The sequence below is a fragment of the Hypomesus transpacificus genome, chromosome 11, assembly GCF_021917145.1.
Source record: "Hypomesus transpacificus isolate Combined female chromosome 11, fHypTra1, whole genome shotgun sequence".
NCBI lineage: Eukaryota > Metazoa > Chordata > Actinopteri > Osmeriformes > Osmeridae > Hypomesus > Hypomesus transpacificus.
The window spans coordinates 10,315,535-10,329,231 of record NC_061070.1 but is presented as its reverse complement, the minus strand read 5'-3'; the positions used below and the strand labels follow the sequence as shown (position 1 = coordinate 10,329,231).

Sequence of the window (13,697 nt, the reverse complement as noted above, 5' to 3'; positions counted from 1 at the left end):
TCTAGTGACTATGCCAGCAATCACTTATATAGTCAGTGTAGTTTATTGAAACTTCATACTAGTAGGTAAAGAGACCAAAAGGGCCAATAAGGGACAAGACTTGGACCTCTGATCATGGTTCTCATTTATCCATTGCTTATACCACACTATCTTTCTGGCTGGGTTGGAATGTGAACCTTTCTACCTTCTGAACATCTTCTGAAGCCTGTGTCTGACCTAAAAGCTACCACAGCTGTCCAACTGACCAGGCTTTGTGAACTCTGGACAACAAGGAAAAATATTGTCCATTCTGCTGTTTCATTGGAGGGGAATAGACAACAATCACTATTTTACCGTGATGGTTAAAATAGAATGTAAACAAGCACATTGCTGGTTAGTTTTGGGATGATACCTTCCCAAACAGGAATAGGCTTTAATGTCATTGTTACTATAGTTGAGCACTGAACAATATACTTCCCAAGTTCTTGCTCTACATCACAGCATGATGCTTTACACATTATATTTCACAGTTAAATCATGTGGAACTGGAGTACTGTACAAGGGGAGTACTATTCTACAAACATTTGGGAAAATACTTGAATTAATTGTCTTTTGCTATGTCATTTGCATCTGCACATGCTTTTGCTCTGTACAGAAATCTTCATGCATTGCATTAAACATGTTGAGTGATATTACTGACCCCATCTTGTGCTCTTTCTGTGTGTTTTACAATGGACACATTACTACAATTTTTGAAAGTGTGTAAGCATTTAATCATTTCTGTACACATTTTAATCCTTTAAGAAAATGAGATTTTAAATTGATGTTGTACTCGTTTTGAAATTTCAAATCAGTTTTGCCAGGTATGCATTCAAGCTCATCAATTCTTGGAAATAACTATTAAGTCATGAAATACAGATAAGGTTCTGCACTGATATTTGGGTATTTATTAAGCCTTTCTCCTGTTTGTTGATAGAATTTCTATGGGATTGTGTTTTGTGGAGTGAGATGGAAAAGTCAGTGTTTTGCCTCCTCTTCCACACACCACTTACAATCAATATCCCACCACAGAGGACACACACACACATAAAGGCACTAAACACACACAAGTACTAAAAGGAAAACACATGTTCACTGGTCCAAAACCATAGTCTAGAAATATCTTGTAGAGAACTTGTAGAGATGATAACGATCACCTCAGAGAATAGAGAAGAGACGGGATAAGTGGTTGTATTGTTGTCATCGGCCTGGTGAAGAATTGAAAATGATTTATTTTCAAGGAAACTATATCTATGCATTATGCTTAACCATTTGACATACACTTCAAAGGCATTTTCCAGGCATTTGAAGTAACGAAGACAAACACCTATATTGTCTTCCTGTGCTAAATAAGTATATGGACTATGACTTTTGACCAGTTTAACTGTTACTGTTGTACCTTCCTATACCGTACAGCACCTTGACACAGCCATTGTTGGGTCAATTCCGTGCTGAGTAGTTGCAGTCCAGCAACACCAAAACTGTACTGTAAGCTTTCACTTCAGTTTCTTAATGGAATGGAATTAGTCATCAAAAGATGAGCAACAGGACAGCAAGATGGACATTTTATTATTTTCAAGAATATATTTATGGACAATAAGTATCAAGGGGTGTTGACAGGCTTTCTATTATACAGCAACGTGTCTACCTAGGTTAAACAAAAGTACAGAGTAAGAAAATTGTTAATAACAAAACATGCAATTACCTGTCAACATTAAATAAATGACCATATGTATTGCAATACATGTTTTTTCTCTGATACTTGATATTATTACTCAATGAAACCTAAAGGCATACTGCATCTTTTTTTTAATCATGTTTGATGGATAATAATACTCATCTGTTTTACAGTATACTGTAGACAGTACAAAGAGAAAGTTAGTGCATATCCGGGCCTTTGTTACAAGGTACTGATTGCTTAGAGTTAGTCATTACAACTTAACAATATTAAGCCTATTATTTGTGTAAGTAGACCAGAGTCTTTAGTTCAGATAATTATATCTCTTAGCTTTGTTGATATTAAACCCATCACACCAAAAGCCGACTAATTAGAAAATCATGATGAAAACAGTTATTACATTCCCAGCTATAAAATCTCTTACACTCAAAACAGTGAAAGATCATCTTCTTGGTTTCTTTAATTAGCTAATTGCAAATATCTTTGGAAACGACAATTTAATTACATTTAAGGACATAACAGCCATACAGTAAATGGAATTTGCACTTATAAGTGTCGCAGAAGTGACTGTTCAACATGCAATCAGAATATATAAAATAGACTTCTTGTTTCTTAAAGATAATTTAATCAATGAAAATTCAGAATTCTGGAATTACTTTTCAAACATTTACAATTCAGTGCAAAGTGACTTTCATTCTATTTCTTTATGACTCATTTGCTCAATCTGTAGCGCAAACAGCCTGTTTGCTTTTCTGCATTTTTACTTTTAGTGATCAACTGTATGCCATAGGACCATAAATATTTTGCTGATTTAAAATGACATGTATCCACAATCCCTTAACCCTTACAATCTCTGTTCTTATCCCAGGAAAAGAGTGAACACCCACTAAGCAAAGCTACTAACAAGATACAGTATGTTAGTCTGCAGATGTAGCGATACAACTACAATATAACATACGATATTTACAGTGTCCAGCGTACATGTTTCCTCCGTCGACACAAAGCCTGCAATTTCACAATTACATTCATATTCAGAAACACCTGTGCTGTCACATCTTAGCTTTATCTGAGGGAGTTGACACACAATAGGAGTAAGAGTAGTTTTGTCTGACAAGTCATATCCTGAGAAAGCTGGGAAAGGGACCACACAGACACTGAAACCTGAAAAAGCAACACACCTAGTCCATTTTGGGCTCCATTGGGGACCTAAACCTTGTTCTTTTAACGGTTGCCACCTTATCCCACCTTTAAATACTAATTTCAACAAAGCCCCTACACACACACACAGAACAACTGCACACAATATTGTTTAGAGGCAGCCTCTGCGTGTAATTCTCAAATAATGACAGGCCTGGACTGTGGTTCAGTCCTGATGCTTTGGAGAGGCTCGGGGCCTGAAAGCTCAGCTCAGTCTGTGGTCCTCCTCTTCTCCAACTGTAATACATTAACTGGATTAACATTCCGACAGTAAGCCCCCGCAGACGAACCTGACGGCTTTTCTGTTCTCTCTCCCTGGCCCTCCAGCTAGCTCTGTCTTGCACGTCAATTCTCTTTTATATTACCCCCCCCCCCCCCCCGCTCACACAAGCATACAGATATACAGTATACACACACACATGCATACATACAAACACACATACATAGAGAGAAAAGGAATAAACAAGTAGGATTTCCCTTTTAAATATGGATTAGTTCAAATTAAGTTAATTAGAGTCTGCTCTCCACTCTACTCTAAGATATTCACCTGATTGATATTGCGATTGTTTTGTCCACTAACTGGGATCTAAATGTTTAAAGTTTTTCTTAAATACAAATTTTAAAGGCAGTAAAGATTACTACTAAACTCAAATAAATGGCACTCACAAATGCACACGCACGGACGCACACATTAATTTGGCTCATGAAAATTGAGGCAGAGGCGCTTCACTAAACCAATCCTAGACACCTTTAATTAAACTTGTTTTTTATTATTTTTTTATCTGAGAGCCCTAAACCAGAGAAGGCACCTTCAGGCTGTTTTCACATGTGATTAGCCTCTGTCCAAAATCACTTAACTCCACAATGACCATCCAAATGCTTTGACAACATCATCTGGCAAAGATTAGTCCTCCCTCCTTGTTTACCTGATCATATTGGTTCACTTACTGGTTGAAATCTGGTCTATGTCTTCTGAATACTCCAGTTCTCTCTACCTGATCATTGGAGAGTGTCTCTTGCTTGTGATCCTAATATATTAAGGAGCAACATTGCAGTCCCAGGGTAATAAACATTATTACTCTACACTTAAAATTATGTCAATTATTTAAAAAAGTTTTATATTGGATACAAGTTAAATTATATAAAAATAAATCTGTTTTTAAAAGTTTGAATACCCTACTTACAAGTATCATTCATATTACAACTCTTTTGTTGCAGAATAAGGTTGAAACGTGATTACAATAGTTTGTCATGTGTTCAGGCAACATACAACTACCTAAAATTTACCATTTTGAAAGCGTATTTGGTTGTTTAAAACCAATCCTCCCAGGTGGAGGCTGGGAGGACACACTGTAAGGAAAGCAGACTTACTTATTGCTCTCTAGTGCCATCTTTTGGATATATTTAGCATGACAATTCAGTGATCCGAGAGCAGTGCATGACCTACACATACACTATAGCCAAAAATGTGTGGACATCTGATTATTAAACCTGTATAAGCTTGTTGGACATCTTATTCCAAAATAAGCAAAATGGGAACTGAGACAATATTACGGTAATGTCCATGATTTTGGAATGAAAGGTTAACAGACAGGTGTCTGTATATTGAGCAGTGTCCACATACCATTGGCCATATAGAAATACTAAATAATTTTTACTTAGCAGAGTTTATACTTTGAACACATGACTTTGATAGTGCAAAGTGTCACGTTGGTGGTCTTATCCAAAGGAACATGGAACACCTGTCAAAGCTGCTGTCCTTGACCAAGAGTTTGCACACTATACAATAACGTACCCCCTATTGGACTTTAAACAAACAGAACAGCATGCAAAATACTCTGAGATTTTGTAACATTGGCTCACACCTGCTGGTTTCCCTGACCTTCCATGCTGTGTTGTGCTGTAGGTGGGCCCAACCTGCCCAGGCTGGCATTAATAAAAAGACAGGGAGTCTCAGCCCAAATGCCTGTGTTCAATGTAAGTGTCGGTTAACTGTTTGTGCTTGAGTACAAAAGTGCTATTTTTGGAGTTCTTTGAGGCTCATGATTTGTTCTTTTGCTTTTCTTCTTCTTTCAGATGTCGGCTATCTGGGTTTTGGGTCTTCTTGGTTGCCTTGTAGGCATTGCATGTGGTGAGGAAAAGTATACGTGCTGTTATCCATCATTTCATTTCATCCAAGCGTTTGCTCAGATGGAAGGTCAAAATACATACCATTTTAAGGTTTTCATGGTGTGTAGGTGTTTATCTATGTGTGTGTGTGTATGCATGGCTAAATGAACAATGTATGTGTGTGTGTTCACAATGTATGGGACTGCTGTAACAGGTGAAAAAGTATGCTACCCCAAACTGGATTGTTTTGAGGACAATGTCCCCTGGGGAGGGACAGCAGAGAGACCCATTGCTCGTCTCCCCTGGAGCCCAGAGAAGATTGGCACCCGCTTCCTTCTCTACACTTCATCCAACCTCGACCAATTCCAGGCTAGTAGCGACCTTTACCATGTAGTCATTCATGAAAAAACTTTTGAATCTTTCTTAATGGTTGTGTACACCAAATGAAGACAACTGTGTGTGTCCTGACACTCCTCTCCTCAACTCAAGCTAATGTTTAGTGCATTATGTGTACAGTATGCTAACATGAACGTTTTAACTGCCATTATATGTATGAACAGGAGCTAAAACCTGACAAAGCCAGTCTCAAGGGATCAAACTATGACAGTGATGGCAGGACCCATTTTATCATCCACGGTTATCTGACGAAGGAGAATGAAAACTGGCCAGTGGATATGTGTAAGGTGTGTTCAGACGCAATTGTTTAAAGTGGAATACAGATGGGGCTCTGATGATACGTTCATCCAACATGCGTAACACAAGCATGTTATGTTTAAGGATATTCTCAATAAGCAGATCATGTCTGTATAATTGTCTTTCCAGACCATCGTGCCAGTGGAGTTCAGTAACTGTATTGTCGTGGACTGGAAAGAGGGCTCGAGGACCACGTATCCCCAGGCAGCCAATAACGCCAGGGTCGTAGGAGCCCAGGTGGCCCAAATGATCAAGTTTATCAAGGTATGTATTGTTCAGAGTACAACCTCAAGCCTCACACACTCCATAAATATTCGTAGGAAATGTATAAAAGTATGTAAGTATGAAATACCAATTCTCACAATAAGGTGTTGGGAGGGTGGGGGGGGGGAGCAAGACAAGATGAGTGAGGTAAGATCCAAATGCAGAGTTTAAATAAAACAACATGGGACAGGTGTGTGTGTGATGGTCTTGTAATTGATATTCTGGAGAGACAGAGCATGGTGTGGCCTGTGTTCCCGGTGTGGGTCTTACAATGGGACACTTTAGATCAGTTCTGTTGGTTGTTTCTGTGCAATTCGGATTATTAAAATGTTGATGATGGTTTGGACCTGACAATTTTCAGAATAAGGGCTTTAACTAGGTTTTCTGTACTGGCAATATTTTTGAAATACATGGTTTATGTCCTGGACAATCGCATGTGACCACACCAACACGCCGAGGTGATAAGGAGGTGAAACAGCACAAAAAGTACTCAGAGTTAGGCCACATCTGCTGCAATCTATACATTCTCACGCTGAGCAAATAGGGCCAGGACTACAACCCTAACAAGCCTGGTTTCTGATAGGACAACCCTAACAAGCCTGGTTTCTGATAGGACAACCCTAACGAGCCTGGTTTCTGATAGGACAACCCTAACGAGCCTGGTTTCTGATAGGACACCACCAGGCAGGGGGTTGACACGTTCCACATCATTGGACACAGTCTCGGGGCTCACGCTGCTGGGGAAGCTGGGAGCAGAACCAAAAACTTGGGACGCATCACAGGTTGACACAGTAAAAATTTGACAAAATGTACATATTGATTTAACACTGACCTGATCCAGAGTGGATATACTTACATTCAAAGAAATGGAATAAGAATATCAGCTCTTAAAAGAACTTATGTCAACTCAGTCATGATAAATTTTCTGTTCAGGTTGTACAACTACATTTAAACAAAATAATTTGTATTATTTAACATTTCTGACCAATTAATTAGTTGTTCAGGATTTTATGAATTTTGTTCTGAATATGAATGTTCTGGATATTGGGCAGGTCTGGACCCGACTGAACCCTACTTCCAGGGCACAGTTGAAAAGGTGCGCCTAGACGCCTCTGATGCCAAGTTTGTGGATGTTATTCACACAGATTCACTCCCCTTCAACCCAACTGTTGGTACGATCCACTTTTGATTCATGATAACACTGGGAAGAGTTAGAAAGTACTGAGTAAAGCGGTTTGATAAACAAAATCCTGATGAGGGACTAATCTTTCAGAAGTTTCAAAAAGTAGTTTTTGAGTCGTAAATATCCCAATTTAGCATCAATATGTAGACAATTATGCACCTATCCTCAAATAAATATTTCACTTGTCTTACTTCACAGGTCTGGGTATGTCTCAGGCCATTGGTCATGTTGACTTTTACCCCAATGGAGGAGAACACATGCCTGGCTGTAACAAGAACCCCATCTCTCAATATCCTGACATTGATGGGATTTGGGAAGGTAAGATGTGTTCTCAAAGCAGCCTCTGAAGGAGAATGTTTACACACACACATACACTTGTACACATCTTTTAGATGCAGTTTGCATCTGGAGTATCCCATTCAACCTTAACATAGCAGAATGATAAGAAGTGACCTTGACAGCTGATAAGTTATTATGTTCATATTTTAAAACAGTATTGGACCCAATAAAAGGCCTTTTATCTCAACTATGTCAGAAAGGAATGCAAACTAGCAATGTGTATGTGTATATATAGTATATACACATACTGTATATACATTGAGTGTCTTACGACAGATAATCCTCTCTGAATATTGGACAGGACTCAATGGAAATATCATAAAGAAACTAACCACCTCTCAAGGTTTTTCCAGTTAGACTCATCTGAGCAAATATTTTTTCTGAAACGGCTGACGGGCTGCTTTTGATGTGCCGCTGCGCGGCGAGGCTCATGTGGCAGCATTGGTGCCATGCCTGGGGGGGGCTGGGCACAGATGAAATCTGCCCACTTGATCTTACAGATAAGAGAGGGAGAGTGGGAGCCAGGGCCACATAGCTGGAAGTCTTGGAGCGCCTGGTTCTGCACCACGCAGAGAGCAAAACAACACAGCCCATGACCTCTCTCTGTCTGTCTCTCTCTGTCTCTCTCTATGTCTCTCTCTATGTCTCTCTCTCTCTCTCTCTGTCTCTCTCTATGTCTGTCTCTCTTCTCTATCCCTTGCCCTTTCTGAACCCTCTTCTCTCATTTGCGACATCTGTCACGTTGTCACTCCACAACTGTCAGTCCCGTTTTATGAATTTGCCGACCTCTGCTTTGTAGACGCTTACTCAGTAGTTTACAGTCAACTGATTTCAGTCGACCACTTAAGTCGTCCCTGTCTCCTCATCCCTCCTGTGTCTCTTATGTGTCCCCTGTGTTTTCTTGCAAGGCCTTCGGAAATTTTCCATCTGCAACCACCTCAGATCCTATGAGTACTACGGAGAGAGCATCCTAAACCCCACCGGCTTTGCGGGATATCCCTGCTCTGACAAGGAGGCTTTCGACTCCGTAAGTGTTTCACCGCATTTAGGGTGTCAAGGTATCCTCCTCGAAAAACTTGCTGCCGCAGCCCCGGAGGTGTGAGAGAGAAGAGAGTCAGGTGTCCAGACAACGGAGTCAGTGTCCTCCATTTAAACATGACTCAGGGGTGGCTGTGACATGTAGGTTGGAGGGGATGTATGGTGGGATGGGGGGGGTGGGGGGGGGGGGGGCATGGGGTGGCAAACAGTGGAGAGTTGGTGGGGGTTGCATCGTTGGCTTCTAGGCGGGGAGTGCATGTGGACCGAGGGCACCACCACCTGTCATTGTGTATGACATCGATATGGCTGTGAACCGTTTCTGTAGTTTTAAGAAGTTGATTCAGAGGGATTGGGTTTTTTGGGGGGCATGGTGGGGGTTGGGCCTGACGGGCTTCCCCCATGCCTCACTGCAGTGAGGGCCTGTGTCTGCAGCTGTCTGTGTTAATGACAGTTGATCCTAGCTTTGAGCCCCGTCCCAATCAAACAGGACCCGGGAACGCCCCAAATGACCTCTTATGACCATGTACCCTTGTCGGCACGGCAACGCCTCCTTGTTGTTCACCTCGTAAACGCCCTTGGATGTTATTCCTTCACCTCCAGTTGACAACCATAAACTGACCTATTCCCACACTGTAAAGCACTACAAAAGCAGGGTAATCTCAATCTCCATATTTATAGGGCGTCAATTCAAGTCATGTCAAAATTGAGGGGAAGCAAATCAAGGCTTTGAGGGTTCTCTCTTACTTCAGGGGGTGCTTGAAAATCCACTGGTGTTGACACGGAGGGTGAGAAACTGCTTTGAGAAAAGATTATTGCTCCCAGGGACACCTCGAGTGTAGGCGTAAAGATGAGGAAAGTGCTGTGTCGTAAAATGTAAGATCCCGTTTTATGTTTCCCCTTGAGCTGTACAGTAATGGAGAATGACTCATGACAGTTTCTTAAACCTGTGAAAACCACTGACCAGTACTGTTCTAGAACTATGAAAGGTCACAGATCCCATTTGGTGATGCGACATATTATACAACAGTTAGGTCCAACCAAGTCATTTGATTGGACAAGAGGCATTCCACGAGTGCTGACATTTTGTATAACAGCACTGAGAGTTTTAACTAAACATGCATCACTCTGCTCATATTAATCAGAATCAGAATCAGAATGGGTTTTATTCGCCATGAAAGTTTCACAGACAAGAAATTTGCTTTGGCTGAAGGTGCAAACATTAAACATATAGGAATCTAAAATTGTAATATGAGGAGTAACTATACTAAGGGTACATAACTAGCAATAATTAGTGGAATTAGAATACAAATTAACTATACAATAAAACATAAAATAAAATATAAGTTGCAGTAATTTACAATATAAAAATACAAATATTACAAAACAATGACCGTGATATATCTTAGAAATAACACATTTTGGACTGCAAGATGAACATATTTTCACAAGTAATCTTTGATTTAAAATGTTGTTTGGTCACCATTAGATGTAGAGCGTAGACCCATAATAAAGTAGACCAATCATCAAAGATTGGCGTCCCATTAGTTTATTTGGCAAGTGCTCAGCGGCACATTGAAGCTTGAAAAACCAAACCTCAAGGTCATGCATTACTGTTGAAAATCAACAGTGTACTCAGCCTGAGGTTTCAGACCTACTACCCTGCTGGTATTCAGCCAAACCATTCCGTCTCGATTGGTATTGCTGAATTATTTTTTAAATTATTTAAATATGTGGAGTATTTCCAAGCATGTGAGGCAAAATCCATAACCATTTTTCTTTTCAATCTAACATTAAAATATGGCAGAATAATTATGTCTACATTGTAATCAGGATTTATGCTTATACAGAATATACTGTAACTGCATATAAATGATTTGAAATTATATATTTCCAGACTAAAATATAATTTCTGTCCCTGATCATACTGGTCTCCATACATGATGCTCACTTTGCTCCAACCATATCAGTGTTAAATATTATTACACATTTTGAATATTATATGGCACATTCTCATATATTTTACCCACAAGGTTGAAAGTTAGTTGAAGAACAAAAAATGATACAACCACACTACCATATAAGGGATTGTTCTGCTGGACGACCTGCCCATTTTGACCTTATTGCATAGCTATCTTCTTCTCTATAACAGGATGATGACTTCATACACCTGGTTCTTCTGCATGTCTTTATAGGGAACGTGTTTCCCTTGTGCCAACAAAGTGTGCCCCACCATGGGCCACTTCGCAGATAAGTTTGGCATCTCTCAAGTTTCGAAGACAAACTTCTACCTGAACACCGGCAAAGCTAAACCTTTTTCACGTAAGTGCTCCTTCACAATCATTTAATGTGTCTTGAATCACCTTTAGCTTGATTCTCAAAAAAAGCCCCTTAAACAGTTCCTTTCTGAGATTGTGAGTATGAGTGGTGGATGAAAAAACATTTGACATCGGTGACTTAAAAAAAAGCATAGGACCATATAAATGGTGGGTCGATGACAACTTGTTTTGTTGGTTGAACTTAATGGGTTTACTGTGATCTATTTCTGTTCCAGAGTATGTGTACAGAGCAAAGGTGACCATTGATGGCACCAGATCCCAACCTGGCTTCCTACATGTGGCACTCCACGGAGATCAGGGCTCCACTCCTCTGATTAAGGTTCATGTGTGAGTACACACTTCAATAAATCATCAAAATATACTGTAAATTCTCCCATAGTAACAACTGCACATAGAGTTACAATGCTTGATACTGTTTTAATCACATCCAGAATCCAAAATATTGACGATTTACAGCCAAGCATTTGTGATATATGCGAGTCTGCAATAAAATGACAAGACTAAAGAACTAAACGGTTTGTCACAGGGGCTTCCTGACTCCAGGCTCCTCTTACGAGGCCACCCTTACGACAGAGCAAAACGTTGGAGAGTTAACCCACATGACTTTCCGTTGGAACAACCACATCTACAACCCTCTGCTCCCAAAGTTTGGTGCCACACGGATTGAGCTTGTCCGGGGGAGCGACAGCAAGACGTAAGTGGGACTGTCTGGTCGACGTGGTGAGCTGGCCTGTGTGGCTTTCTGACTGCCAGGTCATCTACCGTCCTCGACTCGTCTGCTTGTCTGACTTTTGCTCGGCTGGTCTGTTTGCCTTGCACTAGAAGCTTTTTTTGGACTCTCTATATGCCCTGCTGGTTTGTCTGTCTCTCTCTGCTGACAGCTCTCAAGACAAGCAAGTGTATTTCATTGATGCAGACTGTGTGCCCTCTAGTGGTGGTGCGAAGCCTCTCACATAACTCTCTCTCAGGCCATGCTGGTATATAACTTGCATTGCTGTTAGCTTTACCTCCCAGTTTTGAAGATTGAAAGGTGTTACCTGTCGTTTTATTTACATTTGTCTGATAAGTAATGCTTTTTTAAAAGAGAGAAAGACAGATCAACGTAAAAATTTATATTTTTCAACAGACAGTAGAGGGCAACGTGGTATCCATATGTTTCAGTGACAGACAGGGAAATATGAATGTCTTGAATAGCAATGGGATGTGAGGTATCATGATCATCGTGACAGACTGGCGTTAAAACTACAATGTTACGCTAATCAATTATTATCATTAACTCATCTAACTAAACGCCAAGGAGATGGTTCAAAGACCATACAGCTATTATCAGTGACCTTACGCTGGGATCATCCTAGTCTAAAATGATGTGTTGAAGGCCATGGTTTGACTATAGGCAGTGAAACAATTCCCTTTGCCAAACTTCTTCTTCTTCTCCTGTGTGTTGCAGCTATGCGTTCTGTGGAGAAGGGCCTGTACATGAGAGCTTCAAGCAGAAAGTGAACCCCTGCCAATTAATTGAAAAACAATCACACGTGCAATTCTGGCCAATTCAATAAAGCTGAACTAACTGAGTCACTTTGGTCTGATTAACTGTCCCTTAACTGACATTCAAGCTGAACAGGATCAAAAGAATAGAAAGTCAAAGGAAAAAATTTTTTTTTTAAGAGTATGAGCATCCCATTGTAATCATGACAACTTCACTGTTGCTTGTTTTAATGCTTTAAATTCCACGAAATAACACTGTTATTACTGTCACAAATGGTAGTTCATCCGTTCAGAAGCATTCCTAAATGGCCAGATCTGCGTATTTTTATTGAGACTGCCGATCTGTTTTCCTTAACAAAGCCCTCTATCCCCTCTCTGCCAAGCTGTGTCAGGGAAGGGGGTTGAGAAATGTTCCCCTTATTAATGCTCAAAAGACTCAAGAGGATACATGTGGGTGAAAACAAATCAACACTAAATAACATGTTAAGATCATTTCTCTATTTTCTATCATAAAAGACACAAAGTGCACCCAGACAAAACCCTATGCAATGTGTCACAGGCTGGTGTGTGTATGTGTGTAGGTGTGTGTGCGTGTGTGTGAGTACGTGTGTGTTTAGGGTTCATTAATCTGTCCCTGGCCTTTCACCAGTTTATGAAGTCCTGATTGTGTGTCATTGTTATCGATTCATTTATTTGAATTCACACCCTGCAATTACAGCTACGAAAATATGGCATTAAAAAGGCAAGCTGCCTTTTTCATCATCACGCTAACAAAGTACATTTGCATTCACTGTGACTTCTTCCTGAGCTGAGCCATCAGCACTCACACAATACTAATCAGCACAATCTTGTTGCTTGATGCTCGAACGTGACTACATTATAGCATTAAAACACCAAAATTGAATACGGGAGCCGAAGGGGTGGGGGCGAGATGTCTGTTTCTTGAAATCCTCTAAAGACATCAGTCACTGTCTTTCTTTTGTTTCCTTTTTATTCATCTTCTCATTCAGCGCCAAGGCTAATGACAAAATAACGGGCTAATTACTGCCTGTTTGTCTGAGGGAATTTGCACATGACAGTGTTCATTTTGATCTTTGCGCCGAGGACGTGAGGCTTTGTGGCTAACAACAGGCAGACAGGTCAGGCATTAGCGAGGTACACTTAAAAGAGGAAAACAAAAAAGATGAAGGGGAATGACAGAAAGAAAGATTGGAGCCCCAGAGAAATAATTATCAAACAAAGTTAACCCTGACAATTAACAATTGACAGATAATAGACCATTGGTGTGGGCTTATGTAAAATAAGACACTCGGACAGGCAACAGAATAACAAGGAAGGTGGCGAAAGAGATTGCTGT

At 40.3% G+C, this 13,697-nt stretch overlaps 1 protein-coding gene across 1 annotated transcript; it reads left to right on the top strand.

Moving 5' to 3' along the window:
* The first annotated feature begins 4,824 nt into the window (after positions 1-4,824).
* On the top strand, positions 4,825-12,426 carry LOC124473821 (inactive pancreatic lipase-related protein 1-like). The gene is made up of 13 exons (XM_047029510.1): positions 4,825-4,870; positions 4,970-5,024; positions 5,217-5,371; positions 5,563-5,685; positions 5,825-5,959; positions 6,633-6,741; positions 7,012-7,131; positions 7,341-7,460; positions 8,390-8,508; positions 10,712-10,838; positions 11,071-11,182; positions 11,382-11,549; positions 12,303-12,426. Exons 1-13 carry the CDS (start codon positions 4,856-4,858, stop codon positions 12,409-12,411), a joined length of 1,467 nt encoding a protein of 488 aa, XP_046885466.1. The 5' UTR covers positions 4,825-4,855; the 3' UTR covers positions 12,412-12,426.
* The last annotated feature ends 1,271 nt before the right edge of the window (positions 12,427-13,697 follow it).